General features: G+C 36.2%; 3 protein-coding genes and 1 long non-coding RNA gene across 7 annotated transcripts; 1 reads left to right on the forward strand and 3 right to left on the reverse strand.

Annotated features, from left to right (window-relative positions):
• Positions 1–4,767: 4,767 nt before the first annotated feature.
• On the reverse strand, positions 4,768–5,865 carry LOC105976316 (pentatricopeptide repeat-containing protein At1g06270; the record flags this gene model as incomplete). Its single annotated transcript, XM_013001594.2, has 1 exon — positions 4,768–5,865. A coding segment is annotated over one exon (1,059 nt), but the record flags the coding sequence as incomplete, so codon positions are not given.
• Positions 5,866–6,932: 1,067 nt separating this feature from the next.
• LOC105976219 (F-box/LRR-repeat protein At3g26922) lies at positions 6,933–9,457 on the forward strand. 4 transcript variants are annotated; one of them, XM_088816847.1, is made up of 5 exons: positions 6,933–7,513; positions 7,726–8,041; positions 8,123–8,592; positions 8,689–8,832; positions 8,910–9,457. In XM_088816847.1, the coding sequence occupies exons 1-5, from the start codon at positions 7,493–7,495 to the stop codon at positions 9,243–9,245; spliced, it is 1,287 nt and encodes a 428-aa protein (XP_088672973.1). In that variant the 5' UTR covers positions 6,933–7,492; the 3' UTR covers positions 9,246–9,457. The 4 variants fall into 4 exon arrangements, with proteins under 4 accessions (XP_088672973.1, XP_012856956.2, XP_088672974.1 ...); XM_013001502.2 differs by having other exon boundaries at positions 7,726–8,592; XM_088816848.1 differs by having other exon boundaries at positions 7,224–7,513; positions 7,833–8,592.
• A 25-nt stretch (positions 9,458–9,482) lies between these two features.
• LOC148771123 (uncharacterized) lies at positions 9,483–10,148 on the reverse strand. The gene is made up of 3 exons (XR_016030854.1): positions 10,091–10,148; positions 9,956–10,003; positions 9,483–9,876 (listed from the first exon to the last, which is right to left on the reverse strand). It is a non-coding gene; the product is annotated as an uncharacterized LOC148771123 (long non-coding RNA).
• Positions 10,149–10,282: 134 nt separating this feature from the next.
• Positions 10,283–12,150, reverse strand: LOC148771124 (uncharacterized). The gene is made up of 4 exons (XM_088816849.1): positions 11,045–12,150; positions 10,844–10,948; positions 10,645–10,715; positions 10,283–10,479 (listed from the first exon to the last, which is right to left on the reverse strand). Coding segments are annotated over exons 1-4 (633 nt in total). The 5' UTR covers positions 11,501–12,150; the 3' UTR covers positions 10,283–10,478.
• Positions 12,151–19,661: the final 7,511 nt, after the last annotated feature.

The raw sequence follows: 19,661 nt of genomic DNA on the forward strand, positions 1-19,661 counted from the left end.
AAAACTTATTGAAATGATGTTATAAAAATAAAATTAAAAACTGAAAATTTTGGTAGTGATATGTCTATTATGAATATTTAGCTTATATGTTGTATTATTTGCGGTTTATTGCATTTACCACATGTGTGTTTACTCTAAGTGCATTTAGCATATATATTATATTCTTTGGGGTTTATTGCATTTACCATCCATGTGTTTACTCTGATTATTAATAGAATTCCCGTGTTATAAATAGTATCAAAAAACCTCTGTAATTCAATTTCGTAAGCAATCCACCACTTAACTATTCAGGAGAGTGTATGCTAAAAACGCATAAGAAGGATTTGGATTTCTTATATTTATGACACGAGAAGCTTTTACCAATTCGACATAACAGTTGGTTAATAAATTGAATATAAAGTCTTCAACATTGCTTTGTTAGCTGGGAGGCCTTGCTGATGTTGATTGATTATTTAAAAATTAAAACTATTAGATCTCATTTGCTAAGTGTGCTCCCAAGATGAGAGTTCACTTTCTAAGTAAATTTAATCCTTAAGTGAGCTCAGTGGCAAAACCATGATTTTATCACTTTGGGGTCGAATATGCATTAAAAATTAATGTAACAAAATTAATGACAACAATAATTGTTCCGACATGAGTCTAGGGTATTATTATACGATGGACATAAATTTTCGGTGTTTGGGGTGCAACGCTCCTGAAAACAATTTTAGGATTTCTTGAAAACAATTTTAGGATTTCTTGTTTTTTTTTTATAATACCAGAAGCTACGGAAAGAAAAACTTAGAATTTTTGTTTTCACATTGACTTGGATTTTTCATGGACTAAATAAAATAAATTAAGTGAACTTAATAAATAAGCAGCGGCTAAAATAAATACTATTTTTTCCTCAATCCAATACCACCAACATAAAAAATAAAAAATAAATAGATAATCATTGATTACGTACATACATACTTGCATATAATCATTAATTACGTACCGCAATCTCTCCCGCACAAATAAGTATACATATGAATTTCAATTCGAAATTAGATAACAATATGTATTTAAATTATATGAACATGCTTCATGAATTCACGCATTAAATTAATTAAACGAACAAGCATGCCATGGAATTCGAAATCAATTATCATACAAAATCGATTTCAAATCAAATATTAAATAACATACAAATAATCATATAATCACATTTATGATTAAATTTAGGGTTAATAAGATATAACCCCTCATTAGAAAAAATATTAAGACTAACTACCTTACAATATTTTTAATGGGTCAAACCCCCTTAGAAATGTCAATTACTGAACTACCCCTATAATTTGTAATAGCAAAGACCCCCCCACCGTTTTCCCCAAAAACTGCATATCTTCAACTATTTTCTTCAATATAATTTCTCTCTCATTTCCGTTGGTCTGCTATATTTATGCCGAGAAAATCGCCCAAAAAACAAACTGCAATATATATCGGATCTTTTCCCCTTTCGAACATTGCCCTAGTTTGCTACGTATCTTCAGAGAAAAAAAACCCAGAATACCATTATTGTGCAATTCGTTCAGCAACACAGGTTGACAAACAATGGTGAAGAACGGCAAGAAGAAGACAGGTAGTTTCCTATACACCCATCTCTATCACCGACTGCTATTAACCTAATTTTGTGCATTTACCCCATAATTTATCTTTCTGACACCATTATCAGCGACTCCGGACGACAAATCGAAGACTCCTACAGAAACCGTATGCAACAGTACGCGACGACCATATGCGACGGTTCGGAATTCTTCCATGGTTGATTATTAAAAAATGGAGTTTGTAAACAAGCTTGTTTTTTAGATGTACAGATCTATGGTCGCACTATTTGTTGACTCATAAATATTTGTTTCGTATGAAATTTGTTTTATCAGAGTCCACAACAAAGAAGAGATCATTGTTGTCGAAAAACTTAAAAAATTACGGTCATATACACTCAGAGTCAACTATAAAATCGGATAGTTCACTATATTTTTTCCAGAGTCAACTATAAAAATTAGATAGTTAACTATAATTTTTACGATGTCAACTATAAAAAAATGGTAGTTAACTATATTGTTGCCAGAGTCAACTATAAAATCGGATAGTTCACTATATTTTTTCCAGAGTCAACTATAAAAATTAAATAGTTAACTATAATTTTTACGATGTCAACTATAAAAAATTGGTAGTTAACTATATTGTTGCCAGAGTCAACTACAAAAATTGGATAGTCAACTACAATTGTTCCGATGTCAACTATAAAAAATTGGTAGTCAACTATAGTTTTTCATTAATTCACTATATTATATTTCAATTTAAGATACTATGGTGTTATAAAATGAGATGAGATGTAGAAGAAAAGATAAAGTATTGAGAAGATATAGAGAAACTAAAGAGAAAAAATGAACAGACGAGAACAGGAGAACATAAGAAATGAGGGAAGAGAAAGGAGAGAGAGAGAAGAGAGAGAGAGAGGAGAGAGAAGAGAGGAAATTGTGGAAGAGGGAGAATAGAGAGAAGAGAGGAGAGAGGAGAGAGAAGAGAGAAGAGAGGAAATTGTGGAAGAGAGAGAAGAGAGAGAATAGAGGAGAGAGGAGAGAGAAGAGAGGAAATTGTGGAAGAGAGAGAAGAGAGGAGAGAGGAGAGAGAAGAAAAATAATAAATGAACAACACGTCAAAAAAGACGGTTGAGAAGAGAGGGGGGAGAGAGAGAGAAAGAGTGGGAGAAGAAAGGACAAAATTGGAATAATAAACACGTGAGGGGGGTCTCACAATTCCTAATGTTAATTTTAGATTTCTTTACAAATGGTAAATATTAAAATGAGCCTGGACTCTATTATTTTGTGTATTGAGGGGGTTATCCCTCATTTTCCCTTAAATTTATGGGATTTTGAATCTTACATTCGAAACGTGAGACTTTGGGAGGGAGTCTTAACTGAAACTGTTTTTCGCGTGAAATTTTCAGACCTGTTCCGACTCCGATATGTCCCTGAGTTGGGAAGATGCCGTCAAGTTTCACGCCCATATCTGACATTCGTGTGATATATGGTGAATCGTTTCGTGGGACTACGAAGAAAAATCTGAGGGCAGATTTTGGATTCATCAATTTTTCTTTTGCCGGAATGATTTCTTCGTCGTCTTCAAAACTCCGAATCAAGTTTCACCTCGTATAATTAGAACGGTAACAACATAATCTTAGTTCGTTGTATTCAATGATATCTAGTATACGAGAAGTATGACCCTCAATGGTTCAAATGTATGCTAGATGTGGGCTGACAACTCTTTGCGATTCAAACAACACATCTACAAGAACTTGTCAAATTAGGAACAATATGTCTTAACACCGATATTAGTTTCGTTGCACGCAGTTACCTTTTGGCAACAAAAATGATATTCGTAGCAAAAGTATACAATGTTTGTAACGAAATATTTTTATAATCTTTTGGATCTCATTAGGTGATCTCGTTGTGAATAGTTTATTTTATATTCGGCAATAAATTTAAGTAATTACGACAAAACATTTTGTTGCAGAAGAAAAAAATGTTTTTGCGATATGAAATCGTAGCACGTATATTTCATTGACAACAAATATATTTCATTGTCAATATTTGATGAAAAAAACTAAATATATTGTTGTAAATGCTAAATAAATGTGCAACAAACGATAATCTTACCCAAAGAGTAAAAATCGACAATGAAATACTTTTGTAGCCTTTGATCCTCATTAGGCAACAATACTAGTTGCTAGTAATGGTATCTTGCGTAATTTGGCAAAGATTTTGATAAATAAACCAAAAGTCTAAGTAACAAAATTGTAAGTACTTGGCAACGACATAAAAATTGTAGCAAATATATTATTAGCTAGCAACAAAAAATGTCGTTGCCTATAAATGTTGAAAGGAAACAAAATATATTTTGTTGTGAATATTTAATCAAACTAAGAGAAAAATATATAGTAGTCAATATTCAAATATAAAATTAACATAATATTTCAAATAAAAGGTTAAAATTGAATAATATTCAAATATAAAATTAACATAATTTGAAAAAAAATGGTTTTGGATCAATTCATTCATACCTACGTCGATTCAAATGTTCAAATAAATCCTAAATAATCAACAAATCGATCAAATTTTACGATTTACGATTTAAGAAAACTTTAATTTATTATATTATTTATAATAAACTTGGGATAAATCAGTATCATCCATCTCAACAATGAGTCCCGCAATGATCATGTACGAACATTCTATCCTTTATATATCATATACAATACTAGCTTGTATAACATCAGCTCTATATCATTAATAAATATAATTTTTGGTCATTTACCTTTTTACATATCAGTATTATCTCTTATTTCATAGCCCTTCTCACTATATACAATGCTCTGTTTTAATGTGATCCTTATATTAAGTCTTCTAATATTGATCAGGATATGGGGGCAACTTTGGCGTAGCATATCATCAACCCCTTCAAACTCATGCCAGTATAAACAAAACACATTTTGCAAATATATAAACAGGGCACCGGCACCGTGCAATGTAGCATATCATGAACCCCTTCAAACTCATGCCAGTATAAACAAAACACATTTTGCAAATATATAAACAGGGCACCGGCACCGCGCATTGCACGATGCTCCTCAACTAGTATATATATATATATATATATATATATATATATATATATATATATATATATATATATATATATATATATATATGTATTGCAATACAAAATCAAGCAAGCAACATAGAGCTTAATTAATCCCAAAAAATTAAAAAAACAAAAATCTCAAGATTTCAATTCTGCAAACCTCTGTCTCACAACAGAAGCGAGCCCCGTTTCTCCAACTCCAACCAAACCCTCGAAAACCCTCCGCCTCACCCTTATGTACGGTATGAACCCTTTGTCAGTCATTTTAATCACAAACTTTCCCGCCAAAACGAACCTCTGAACCTCCAAGCAACCCTCGAGAGCCAACTCATACACATCAAATCCAACATCCACACCCTTACCGTCCAAGAACTCAATCATCTCAACGGCCCTCGTTATTTCCCGATTCGCCCTCATAGCATCCACTGCTTTCACAACTGTCTCTTTTCTCGGACTCAGAAAGTGAACGTCCATCATCTCCTTCACCATCTCCACAACCCCACGGATCATTCTCAGCTCGCTCATCCTACTAATCAAAATACCAAAACTATCTCTATCCGGAACACAACCCACTTTCCCCATCCCACGCAAGACACCAAGAGCTTCTTCGAGGCGATCGACTTTGGAGAGAGAGAGAATGAGGTAGTTGCAGGTACCACAATCCGGAGAATATCCGATGGAGCGCATTTCCGATAGGAGGGTTTGAACGGTGTCTTGATATTTGTGTAGGCATAGGGTCCACGCATTGGAGAGGAGGAGGTGAGTTTGTGGGACCGGTAGACAGCCGGAGCGGAGGGTGCGTTGGATGACGGCGGGGGCGAGAGGGAGAAGATTTTGGGTGTTGAGAATGTAGAATAGGAGGTGGGAGTAGGCGGAATTGGGGCGGGAGCGGGGGCGGATGGAGATGAAGGACTGAATAATTTCGTCTATGACGAGGGATTTATGGCTTGGGGAGAGTATGGAGAGAGATGAAAATGGATTTGGATTTCGAGAGGAGGAATTATTGAGGAGGAGGTCGGGTATTTTGTGGTATGTTTTAGATTCGATTGCTGCGAGTATGGATTCTTGAAGGGATTCTTGTGAGGATGATGAGGAATAGTGGAGAAATGCACGAGTCAATGGACGGAAGAGTGAGCAAAAGTTTGTGTTAGAATTTATTTCGTGCAGATATAAATTATTTGTGTCAGATTCAGTTTTTCGTTACTGTTGCGTTAAGTGTTGCAACAGTTCGTGAAGCAGTTCGTAAAAACAGAAATAAACGAGACACAAATTTTAATGTGGTTCGGATACAATTGTACCCTACATCCACGGGGACCTGCAAATAAAATTTACTAATTTTTAGTTTTACGAATACAATAATAGGACTTAATCGAAATACAAAGACTCCCTCTTTGTCGACGCCGTTCTTGTATACTACGCTGAATTATAAATCTTCAATTTGCAGCACGTCCCTTACTCCGCACGGTTGAACTCCCTTCAACGTTGAATCCCTCAGTCGGCGGATCGATCTCCTCCCGAGATCTGTTTAAGCCCCTCTCCCGAAGAACCGATCTTCTTTTTGTATAGAAGAAGCAAACTTGTGATACTCCTTGAATCTTGGTGTCTTCAACACAAAGCCTTGAAGCCGGTATATTTTCTATGAAAATCACGTATCACGATGGAACAATAAAAACGAGAGCCAAGAATATTTTTTGTGAAAAACTTCTCTCGATCAAAGACGTTCCGGGAGCAGCAAAGAAAAGAGAAATCTTTTTCTCTCAAAATCAAGGCACCAGCCGTATTATGTTCCTACTTCTTCTTTTATAGTATAGGAAAACTCCTGTATTAGGTTTTACAAAGTTAGAGACGTATAAGAGTCCATACCTTATTAAAAGATATTGAATAAGAGTCCATGCCTTATTAAAATATTGTCATCCTAATCTAATGGGAATTCCCATGTAAACAAACAACCAATTAATGACAATAAAATATAAAAGATAATTATGGAAATCTTTTCTCTTTCTTGAAAAATCATACGCACAAGAGTCAAGAACTATTGGATAGTCTTGCACAAAAACTCTTTTTAATTAATAAAATATTTTCCTATATAAAAGAAACAATTAATGACAAATTAAAGAATTTAAGTAAACAAGGAGAGTTCCCTTTTGTGTTTCACGGTACGTAGGACTTGTTGCACAAGTCTTTACTCATCACTTGTTTATTAGAATCTAATTAGATTCTAACAGTTTGCATGGGCTAACGACATTTCTTTTATCGGGAAAGAAGGCAGAAAAATTAATAGGAAATTTTCAATGAGGCATATTGTCGAACAGGTGAGTTGCACTAGAAAAATGTATGTTTGGAAGGAATACTGAACAAATCAAAGATTCAGAGAAGGGAAAATGATTGAGCACGAATACGAGTTGGACGAGAACGTAAAATAACCAGGCGACGTTGCTTTCATTAAGCTCGAGTGGGTCATCGTGCCGGGTCGGGGAAAAGTGGGATGGATTCGGGTTGTTTAATGGATCAAAGGAAGCGGGGAGTTGAGGAAGAAGGGAGGTTGCTGATGGTCATCGTCGGAGGAGGGAGACGGCGTTCTAGGTGAGGGTTCTCCTGCGGCAGATTCAACTTTGAGGGCAAATATGTCATTTTACGTCAAAATTCTGTTATTTCATAATATGATCCAAAAATAACTTCTGAAAACCTAGAAAATCAGAAGGTATCCATCCAATCCTCGACCGAATCTGGGTGAGCCCCTCTTCATCGTACCATTACGAGCAATTTTGACCTAATTTTAATACAAATCTTCTGAATTTCTCCATTGTTTTCCCGATCCCTCTGTATGGAGAAGATTTTAAGCAAGGTAAAACAGATCGAACCTTTTAGCTGCTTTGGTTTCAAGGGGTTTTGCTGTGCTAGTTTAGAATTAAATTGCTCTTGGTATTATCCCTCTGTATTTATTCTTTATAAACATCCAATCTTTTAGCTGCTTTGATTATATCTTGAAAAGGGGTTGCTAATTTATAATTAACTCGCTCTTGGTATTACCCCTCTCTATTTATTTATTTAATTCAGTGTACACAAGAAGATTCGATCGATCGCCTGCCCGATGAACTGCTAATTTCGATTGTTTCACGCTTGCCGGTGATAGAAGCAGAAAGGACTAACCTCCTTTCTCGCAGATGGAGATACTTTTCGATGTTTAGCTCGATTCTTGACTTTGATGCTTCGAGAGTGCTCTTCAAATTGGATCAAGAAACGACATCGCTTAAAGCCGAAAGGAGAAAATTTGTGAGATGGGTGAACAGAGTAGTCAGGCTACATTCTGGCGAAGCCATAGAAGAGTTTCGAATATCGTTCGATTTAGATAAGAGTGATGCCAATGATATATGTAAATGGTTAAAATTCGCATTTGAAAAGAAGGTTAAAAGGCTAGAATTGAATTTGATTCAAAGTTATACTGGTTTATCAGATGCGCAATATACTTTCCCAAACATGTACGATAGCGTCGAGTGCTCGCGTATTTTACCTCTCGGCATTTCAAGTTGCGAATCGCTAGTGAAACTCAGTCTGATTGAAGTTGAGGTAACTGAAGAGACTCTCAACTTCTTCGTATCCAATTGTCCGTTACTTGAAGAATTATGTATTATATATTCAAGCTACCTGAAGAAATTGACATTTAATTCCCCGTTGATTCGGCTGAGGCGTTTGGAAATAGCCTCCACAGGTACTTGTAAAAGCGTTGAGATTTGCGCACCGAATCTGCGTTCGTTTGCATTCTATGGGTTTTATAGGATTCCCATTGCCTTGAAGAATGTTTCGTCTCTTATTAGTTTATCCTTTGGGGCAATGAGTCCTGTGATATTAATTGATTATATGAACCAATTATCGGGTTGTCTTTCTCTGCTCGAGTCTCTGACGCTTCACACATCTATATTTCAGGTTAGTATTATATCCCTTTTCTCTTTCTTTTTCTTAATACAGTTTAATAACTTGTCTTTTTGGTCTGAATTGTTGAAATTAAACTTATTGTTTCAGGATTATGTACTGGCAAAATGTCCATGTTTACCTAAGCTCAAGAAATTAGTACTCGATATTATGCGCCCAAGTGGATATGAAAGTCTACTGTGTTTTACTCCCCTAATGAGTGTTGCACCTTCATTACGTGAGCTTGTATTGAAGGCGAGTTGAGTTTTCGAATCGAACGAAAAAACTGAAAAAATTATAATTTATTTATTTTTTTAACTTTTTGGTGACAGCTCCAATGGTCTGAAAATTTTATGCGAAGAACGATTCATACTGTTAAAGCACAGAATAGACATCTTGGTGTAGAAGTGCTTCAGATAGAAGGTTTTGCAGGCGGTGATATTGATGTTGAACTGGCTGAGTATGTGATTGAGAATGCGCCTTCACTCAAGAAAATAGTTATTGATTTTCGTCGAATTAAACCTAATGTTTTTCGCAAGTACGAGAATGTAATGGCTAAACAAGGTGAAGCAGACATTGTGGATAGCGATCGGATGGCAATAGCTAGAGAAGGTGCTGCTTTGCTAAAAGCAAAACTCGCTGCAGGTGTTGAACTTATTATTCGATGATAAAGTAACATATTTATATTAGGACATGGTTCGAGTTTTTTTTTTTTTTTTTTTTTTTTTTAAGATACTTATGTTATTGATATATATATATATATATATATATATATATTAGAAAATTAGAAAATCCTGGTTGCTGATAAAATACAGTTCTATCTGAAACCATCTTTGCAGTTTTTCTCAAATCAGTTGGAAAATTGTAGAAATTACTGTGATTTAGTTTCTCAATTTCCTAAAACTAATCATAGGAAAACTTAGTCACATAATCGAGCTTAAGATAAAAATTGCAACATCAAATTCTTATGTAACAGCAGTAAGACTCAGTCCAAGTATCAAATATGTCTCTTCTCAATATTAACAAATATATATGTACACACTCTTTAAAATTCACCATATTTACCAACACTGTATCAAATTGCACGGAAACTACTACTACAAATTGAGAAAGGATATTCTTACTACTATATTCGACATTATACGAGACTCTCAACTGGTGACACATCAGCAATCACAAAATTGAAATGCCAGTGTCAAGTGATGTTCTGTTTTATTCTTTTTCTATATCAAATGCAGCAATCTGGATTGAAGTAAACGAATGCAAGCCAAAAAAGATGTCCCTAAAAAAATAATTTCCCTGCAAAACCAATCACCATATTATTTCTAGGTATTGATTTTAAACAAGTACCAAGACAAAATGCAGTTTCGACTCTTACCTGAGAAAGGAAGAGATCCACCAACTAAATTTTGTCACATTTGACGACCTAAACAATCAAGGAAAGAGATTAAAGTCCTACCATTTTATGAAAATAAAATAAAAATTACTTGATCAACGGAATAATCGCACATACCACAGAAAAACCAAACTTGTAGAGTCCAAAACCAGCAAGAGCAACAAAACGAATGACTGAAATTGGACATACAAACATATACCATTTGTAAAGAATGAATGAGTAATACAGACCGAGTACAGCATGAGCATAACGACTACAAACAAACACGATCAACTTTCATTTCGAAATATTATGATTTTATTTCAGAATGGATAAACTCAGCCTTTCGAGTAAGAATTTCTGATTTAAAAAAAAAAAAAAACAATAATTAAAATAAGGTAAGTTTCCACAACGTGAGAATAAACCAACTCCAATCATTTTGTACTCCACCATATCAATCTTCAACAAGTTGGCTTTCTTAGACTCAAAATGACTCAATAATTAAGGTGGACCTCAACCTGTTTATCCTGCAACACCACATGCAGGGAATATCTATAAGCTATGGATCAAGTAGGTATAAGGAGTAAGGAACGAGTGATGTCTTTTTTTTTTTTTTTTTTTTTTTTTTTTTCTTTTAGACACTAAGGAACGAGTGATGTCTATAAAACCAGGATTCAAAATTTACGACTCACTACGGGAAACATGCGATCAACAGAGCTGCACATAACACGATGGCAACTCTGTTCTCTTCATCATCATTTGCCTATAACAATCAAAAGGATAAGTAAACACACATATATGCACGAGTACCCTACTCATAAATGTTGTACTTCAATTCTGACGTACACACGAAAATTCAAATTTAAATAATATATTTAAATCAGGTTTTACCTCTAACATGATACGGATAATTCTTTTAATTCGCAATATCATTCTGGAAGAGAATTTCATGTCAAAGTGTCGCAAGCAAAATGCTAACGCAGCTGCTGCGAGACACTAAACAAAACACACAAAGAAGAAAATATACGAGAGTAAGATATAAATAAAACACGTGGTTGGATGGCATGAAACAGTAAAACTACAGTACATTACCTTTTTCTCAGAAGGAATATCTTCCCTCCAAAACAAGCTAGACGAGGTAGCTGCTTCCATAAAGAGCGAAATTTGTTTCTCAGACAGCGTGTCACAGAGAGCAGGTAGGAAGATAAAAGCCCGTTCGTCGTCAGATTTCAACATCTCTACGAAACCTTTGTGATGTTCTCTATTAAAAAGCGGTTTCATAAACCTAAATAGTCTAACTCGGTGTGCATAACTTAGATTTGCATGTATATCTAGTACATATACACTTATTTTATCATGTGGTCTAATAATTGCCAATGCGGCTATTTCTTCAAAAGGAGTCCATTGTTGATTATTTTCCAAGGAAATCCCGATGAATCTTGATACAATTGCCTGCCCGAACTCCTTAACAAACACGCAGTCGTCATTTGCTTGTAGAATACTCATGGTCTTCTCCTTAAACCTATTCAAATGGTTTCCACCTATCATCAAGTCATGCTCGTTTATCACGTCTTCTAAGTGATATTGAACCAGTTCAGATGCATAGATCTTGACAACGTTCGTTGAACCAGAATCAACAACATCTAATAATTTTGAGAGAAACTGGAGCGGGTAAATCTGGATGAGAAGTTTGTATAGAGGAGTCGATTTACTTGTGTCATCCTCTGCGAGAATTATTACAAATTCCTTCCCATTGACTCTCCATTGCAAATACTTGTTTCTTGCTGTTTAAAAAGAGAACTTAAATTAATTGTGATCATTGCTTGTTACTCGATGAAACCAATTCCGAATTAAAAAAAAATATCCGAAACATAGAAAGTCAATCCATATTGAACCAAAAAGCATAGTTACTATAACACAATAATTAAACACGATTATGAGATTAGCAACAACTTTTCGACAGCAATCCTCCCCAAATCGAAACGAAATCTTTAGTTAAGTCAGTTATACACATTTGGCCTATTCTTGTCACTCTATCCAGAAAACTACTCGAAAAATGAAATTGTCAAATCAGAAAAGTTGTATCCAGCTACAGAATCTCAGAAAGAACCTAACAATAAACAACGAATAAATATTATACTCAAAAACTCATCGGTGGAAAACTCCCGCACAAATTATAAATCGTTCATATTAAAAATAATAATAATAATAAAAAAAAAAAAAAATCTTCTTCCCGCAAACATATCCATCCCCATATATTCTATAAACCAATTAAATTATTGATTATGCCAACATATTCTAATGATCCACCATGATGATGCCGCATTTGAAGAAGTTCATAAACCAACAATCCAAACCAAGTTTTGTTTGAAGATTACACAAGTTCTCATATGGCCTCAAACACGCCCCACGAACGTGGTTTAGATGGCTTTCTCAACAACTCATTGAACTTGGGTTTTCTGAGTCTAAGTCTAAAGTTGACTATTCTATATTTAAGTTGAACGCTGATGGCCATAAAAAAATTGTCCTTGCCTATGTTGATGACATATTAGTAAATGGTTCAAATACTTTCGTTATTACTAATATCATTCAACAGTTACAGTTTATGCATAAGGGCATATAAAATTGATGAGAACAGAGAGAAGCACAAACACACAAAATTTCATGATTTCTAAGCAGAGCACATATATAAAAAGAGTTTACAAACTTCGAGACAAAACACGGAGAATTAATAACTAATAAGCATACATACATATAATTGGTAAAATTCACTTTCGTTTACAAAACACCACAGACTACCGATTACATATTTCAAAAGATGGTAATCCTACATACTATTACACATATTGTTCTTTAATAATTCTCACCGATCGGAGGAAGCGATCGATAGTAGATACCTAAAACCGTATCAAAATTTTTTACAAGCATATTATACAAATAGAACCACATAGCTAGGGTGAGAGCCAACACAATCCACGTCCTCTCCATATGAACTCTTCACGAATCTCAAGCTCGATTCCAACTTCACTCCTCGGGCTCCAAATCGGGTATACCTAAAAAAATACAACACCTATATGAGTCTTTGAGGACTCAATGAGAAACTTGAAGTATTATCGAGTACACATAACACATAGAGCATATATATATTCTTATTATACATATACATTACATACAACATAATTAAATCAATCATATACCTTCTTTTTCGTTTCGTCGGAATTCTTCTTCGTTGTTCCTTTTTCAAAAGCATAGAGTGAGATAAATTCCCACTTTTATAACACTATGATCGGAGACCATAGATTGAAAATGTCCCACCTTTATATCCCTATGACTTCACATTCGTATTGAAGAGTATAGAGTGATGTCTCACTTTTACAACCCTACGATCAAAAGACCATAGAGTGAGATGGTCTCACTTTTATAACCCTATATCTTCAATACCATAATGAGACATGCATGACATGACATGAAACGATTATTCTAATTTCTAATTTAATAAATTTGGACATAGACAGGGGCAGAACCAGGATGAAAATGTAGGGGGGCTAACTAAAATTTTGGGGTTCGGGGCAGCGCCCCGAAAAAAAATTTAGGTTCACAAAACATTGTAAAAATAAGTTTATATTACTAATTTTTAATTAAAATATCATATATATTATAATTATATCATATTTTAATCATCACACAAAATTCTAAACTAATTTAAATTATTCTAATAATGTATTGCACTTAATATTTCAGGGATTCATGGCACGATCTCAAGGCATTGATAAAAAAAATTCAAAAATAAGTAATATTCATAAATTTTATGTAAAATAATACAAGTTTTAAGCATCTTATTTTATATTTTATATTAAATATGATATATCTATCTATAATTTATATAAGATTATGAAAAAGAAACAAAAAAAATAATGGATTAAGACACATATTTACAAAAACTTTGGGGGGGCCAAAAGTAATATTCAAAAAATACAATACCAAATACCTAATTTTTTTTTTCTTGGGGGGTCAACAACCCCCCCCCCCCCCCCCCCCCCTTGCCCCTTGCATGTAACGCCCCTGGACATAGATGTGGTAAAATAAAATACTAATATTTTACCGAAAAATGTGGGGTGTTACAATCTTCCCCCCTTAAAAAAATTCTTCCCCCAAAATTTATACCTTTTTCACTTAGTTCTGGATAACGAATCGCAATCTCATCTTCAAGTTCCCACATTGCCTCATCCAGAGAATGATTTCTCCAAAGGATTTTGACTAGGCGAATTTCTTTGTTTCGGAGTTTCCAAACCTTTCGGTCCAATACTTGAGAGGGTTCTTCGGTAAAGGATAGGTTCGGGGATAAATCGATTGGTTCGGTTTCAAGAATGTGGTTAGGATTGGGAATATATTTTCGGAGCATGGATACATGGAATACATTGTTGATTTTGGACAGTTAAGGTGGAAGAGCGAGGCGATAGGCCTGGCCACCGATTCGATCGTGGATTTTGAATGGTCCGACGTATCGAGGGCTTAACTTTCCTTGTTTTCCAAATCGCATGATTCCCTTGAGTGGAGCAACTTTTAAGAATACATGTTCGCCGACTTGGAATTCCAAGTCTCGTCTTATTTTATTCGAGTATTTTTGTTAGCGATCTGGGGCAGTTTTCATTTTCTGTCAAATATTCTTGATTATGTCGACGGTGTGTTGGACTAGCTTGGGTCCTAATAATTTCGATCTCCTACTTCGTCCCAATGGATTGGAGCAAAGAGAATATGAGGATTTCTTAGGTACTGTTTCAGCAGGTGGGCTACCTCCAAATATATTAAGGTTAAAAGAGAATTGCCCGATTATGTTGTTAAGAAATTTAAATCCAATATGATAGAAACACATATATATATATAAACGGAAATTACAGATAACAAAGGTTGAATCGGGAATCTTAAACACAAGAAAGCTTCGAGAATCAAGTCCCGAACACTCAGCTCTAACCTAGAAGACACTTGACCTAAAAATCACCTACTTCTTCTAGCTCAAACTTTCCCTATTTATACCATCTCTATAACTAGAAAGTGCTATTAATAAATAAAAGCGTAATAACATTTCTTTAACCATCAACTCTTCCTTCTCTTCCTCTCTTCTTCGGCCACGTGTACGGTTGAGAGACGCTACTAATAAAACGTGATAGTCCCCTAAAATGCATAATAGAAGTACGTTTTGAACTGAACCATAGTAATTTATACTCTACAAATATAATTCTAGTATTAATTATTCTGCATGTCTTCTTCTTCATATCTTGCTCACTTCTGCATGTCTTCGCCTTCTTCTTGCTATAATTTGATCTTCTGAATTAAGCTCGTAACAATGCCTCCCTATAAAACGTCCTTGTCCTCAAGGACAAAAGGTGGGGAAACGCCTCTGGATGTCCTCGCAGTCCTCCCATGTGAAATCCTCATCTGGAGCATTGAACCATTTGATCAACCACTGAGTGACTACCCTGTTGCCCTTCTGAATTAACTTGCAATCAACAATAGAATGTGGTTCAAGTAATATGTGCCCATGTGCAGTGATTGTAGTGGGTAAGTGTTTTTGGCTGATTAAAGATCCTATCTTCTTCTTAAGTTGAGAGACATGAAATGTTGGATGGATCTTAGAATTTTGTGGCAATTCCAGTGTATAAGCCACCTCTCCAATTCTCTATAGTATCTTGTAAGGTCCAAAGAACCGAGCAGATAGTTTGTTGTAAGTTTGAGCTCTAGCAAATTGCTGTCTATAGGGTTGCAACTTCACAAACACCCAATCTCCCACCTGAAAAGTTCTTTCACTTATTCTCTTATCTGCATGTACTTTCATTCTATTTTTTGCCCTTAGTAGTTGTTCCCTTATCACTCTAATGGTTGCCTCTCTATGTTGCAAACTCCTATCCACCATTTCATTAGAGGATGCCATGGGATTGTAGGGCAAGTGAAGGGGAGCCTTCTGACCATACATCACTTCATAAGGGGTGGTCTGCAGAGATGAATGGAATGTGGTATTATACCACCACTCTGCCAAAGGCAGCCACTGAGCTCACTCATTAGGTCTCTCACCACTCATGCACCTTAAGTACTCTTCTAAGCACTTGTTCACTATCTCAGATTGGCCATCAATTTGAGGATGGTAAGTAGTTGAAGTATGGAGTTGTGAGCCTTATAGCTTGAAGAATTCTTGCCAAAATTTACTCATGAAAATGGGATCTCTATCACTGACTACAGTTTTGGGCATACCATGCAATTTGTACACATTCTCCATGAAAAGTTGTGCCACTGAGCTAGCTGTGTATGGGTGTTTCAAACTCATGAAATGTGCAGCCTTACTCAATCTATCTACCACCACTAGAATGGTATCCTTCCCACCAGAAGTTGGCAATCCTCCAATAAAATCCATGGAGATGTCCTCCCATATCCTTTCAGGGATAGGAAGTGGCTGGTGTTGCTACAGTTTCCCCTTTGTTCCTCTGGCACACATCACATTGTTGCACCAAAGTATGCACATCCTTCTTCAGTCCCTTCCAATAAAAAGTTTGTTTAATCCTTTGCAAGGTGCTGTGAATTCCAGAATGCCCTCCTACTGCAGCACCATGGAAATGATTCAAATTTTTTTGTCTAAGCTCCATCTCTTTTCCCACCACCAATTTTCCTTTCCTTAACAGGACTTCAGCATTCCAAGAGTAAGATGGTTTGTTGTTTCTGCCTTCCTTCAAATTCTCAATGATCTTTTTCAACTCCAAATCAGTGGTGTAGACCCTTTTAATTTCTTCCAGAAATGAACATTGAGGAATGGAGAGTGTGAAGAAACTAACTTCTGGAATGATGATTCTAGATAGCCCATCTGCCACCACATTATTTTTTCCCCTCTTGTATAATACTGAAAAATCATACCCTAGCAACTTAACCAACCATTTTTGTTGAGCTGGTGTGGAAACCCTTTGGTCCATTAGGTACTTCAAACTTTGATGATCTGTCTTTACAGTAAAGTGATTACCAATCAGATAGGGTCTCCATTTCTGAACAGCAGTCACTAGTGCAAGGAGTTCCTTCTCATACGTAGATAGAGCCCCTTGGGTCATGTTTAGTGCCTTGCTTATGAAGGCAATTGGTTTACCTTGTTGCATCAGTACTGCTCCCATTCTAGTTCCAGATGCATCAGTTTCAATGGTGAATTCTTTAGAAAAGTCAGGAAGTGCTAACACTGGGGTTTGGGTCATTGCTCCCTTGATGGCATTAAATGCTTGTTGAGCTTCCCCACTGCACTTAAAACAGTCTTTCCTCAATAACTGAGTTAATGGGTGAGCTAGCTTACCATAATCCTTGACAAATCTTCTGTAATAACCAGTTAGTCCAAGGAACCCCTTCAGTTCTTTAATTGTTTTGGGAGTTGGCCAATCAGTTATGGCTTGAGTTTTATTGGGGTCATCTGCTATTCCCTCTGGTGTAATTACATGCCCCAAGTACTCAATGGAAGAGCTTCCAAAAGAGCATTTATTCTTCTTGATAAACAACTGATGTAATCTTAAGAGTTCCAGAACTGTCCTCAACTACTTTAAGTGGGAATTCCAACTCTTACTGTAGACTAAGATATCATCAAAAAAAACCAAAACAAACTTCCTTAGCTGCTCATGGAACACCTTGTTCATGAGGCTTTGAAAAGTGGAGGGTGCATTAGTAAGCCCAAATGGCATAACTAGAAACTCATAGTGTCCATGATGAGTTCTAAAGGCTGTTTTCATAATGTCTTCCTCTTGCATTCTGATTTTATGATAACCAGACCTCAAATCTAGCTTAGAAAAGACCTTTGCCCCATGCAACTCATCCTGTAGCTCTTCAATTACATGAATGGGAAATTTATCCTTAACAGTGTGTTTGTTTAACTCTCTATAATCCACACACATCCTCCAAGAATTGTCTTTCTTTTTTACCAACACTACTGGTGAAGAAAAAGGGCTACTACTCGCTCTAATCACCCCTGAATCTAGCAGCTCTTGCACTATGGCTTCAATTTCATTCTTTTGTACAGCTGGATACCTGTATGGTCTTACATTGACAGCTTATGATCCCTCTTTAAGGTGTATCCTGTGATCATGGTCTCTGTGGGGTGGTAGACCCTTAGGTTCCACAAATATGTCTGCATAATCACTCAGCAACACTTGCAGTCCTTCCCTTCCTACACATTCCATAGAGTTCAAGCTAGCAATGCATTCTGGTACTCCTTCCACTTGATCAGTAGCAAGATGAGCTGTGTCTACACTCACAGAAGCTCCATCTTGTAAGCTCCCAATGCACTAGTAAGCAATTTGGGAGGGTTTCTGCAGGATCTTGTTCAATTTCTTGTTGGAGACCAACTTAACTGATTTAGGTTGGAGACCTCTCAACACCACCTTCCTGCCCATGTGATTAAATTCCATCTTCAGCTGCAGATAATTACTGCATATATCTCCCAAAGTCAGCCATTGAATGCCAAGTACTAGGTCACAGCTCCCTAGTGGCAGTGTCATGACTTCAGCAGAGAATTCTACCCCATGCATTTTCCAAGTGAAATTTGGAAATTTGAACTTTGTAATGAGTTTGTTCCCTCCAGGTACATTCACAGATGATGGCTTCATTTCTACCAGTTCACACCCTAATGATCTTGCAGTCTGCTCATCCACAAAGTTATGGGTTCTCCCATTGTCAATCAAGATGTGTATGGTTTTTCCTTTTGCTGATCCTGTTAGCCTCATGTTTCTAAAGTCATGAGTGCCAGTCATAGCATGCATAGAAACTTGAGACAGTTGTTCCTCTCCCTCCTCCATTCTTTCTTTAGTCACCACACTAGGATTGTACTCCACTTCACTTTCCATCATTGTTTCCTCCTCAGGTATTTCCATTACATACATTTGCCTCTTCTTAGGACAGTTGTGGTCCCTAGAGTACTTCTCATCACACCAAAAGCATAGGCCCTTGGCTCTTCTGTCATCAACTTCTTGGTTGCTGACTCTCGTATTTTGATTGAAGGATTGGGTCTGGTTTCTGTGAGAGGTTGGGCTATTTCTGTTAGATTGTGGGCTAGGATAGTTATTGGCTGTATAGGTGTTTGTGGTTTGGTTGGGGTTTCTATGGATGGTTAGGGTGTTAGGTCTGTTGGTAGTGTATGAAGCTCTGATAGGGTTCTAGATAGGATTATGGTGTTGGTTAGGGTGTTTCTAGGAGACAGGGTAATGATTTGTTCTTGTAGCTTAGCTAAACTCACTACTTCCATCATGTTTTTGGGTTTAAACATTCTGATCTATAGTGAAATTTCTGGTTTCAACCCACCTAAGAAGCATCTCACTGCATAAGGTTCTAATAGATCTACACAATTCATTAATTCATCAAACCTATCAAGGTAGTCTTGCAGAGATCCAGTTTGTCTGAGGTTCATTAACTCAGACATAGGATCTTCGAACAACAGGGTACCAAATCTGCTATTCAAGGCTCTAATATATTCTTCCGAGCTCGAAATCTCTCGAGTGAGATGAGCCTTCATGAAAGTTTGGTGCCACTAGAGAGCTCTCACTTCCAAGTGCACAACTGCCAGCTTCACTTTTGAGCTTGATGGTGTGCCATCTACGTCGAAGAACTGGTCACACTTATACACCCAGCTGTGAAGATTTGTGCCATCAAACTTTGGGAATTCCACCGAAGAACACTTGGTAGGTAGTTGATACTCTGT

The sequence above is a fragment of the Erythranthe guttata genome, chromosome 4 (assembly GCF_056151865.1).
Source record: "Erythranthe guttata isolate IM_541 chromosome 4, IM_541, whole genome shotgun sequence".
Classification (NCBI taxonomy): domain Eukaryota; kingdom Viridiplantae; phylum Streptophyta; class Magnoliopsida; order Lamiales; family Phrymaceae; genus Erythranthe; species Erythranthe guttata.

Excerpts from the sequence above, each read along its gene's own strand:
- LOC148771124 (XM_088816849.1), bottom strand. The coding sequence starts at position 11,500 with ATGATAGGTGGAAACCATTTGAATAGGTTTAAGGAGAAGACCATGAGT. Across the intron at positions 10,949-11,044 it reads ATATTCCTTCTGAGAAAAAG|TGTCTCGCAGCAGCTGCGTT; the intron begins GTAATGTACTGT and ends TGTTTTGTTTAG. Across the intron at positions 10,716-10,843 it reads TTATCCGTATCATGTTAGAG|GCAAATGATGATGAAGAGAA; the intron begins GTAAAACCTGAT and ends TGATTGTTATAG.
- LOC105976219 (XM_013001502.2), top strand. The coding sequence starts at position 7,493 with ATGGAGAAGATTTTAAGCAAG. Across the intron at positions 8,593-8,688 it reads TTCACACATCTATATTTCAG|GATTATGTACTGGCAAAATG; the intron begins GTTAGTATTATA and ends TTATTGTTTCAG. Across the intron at positions 8,833-8,909 it reads TACGTGAGCTTGTATTGAAG|CTCCAATGGTCTGAAAATTT; the intron begins GCGAGTTGAGTT and ends TTTTGGTGACAG.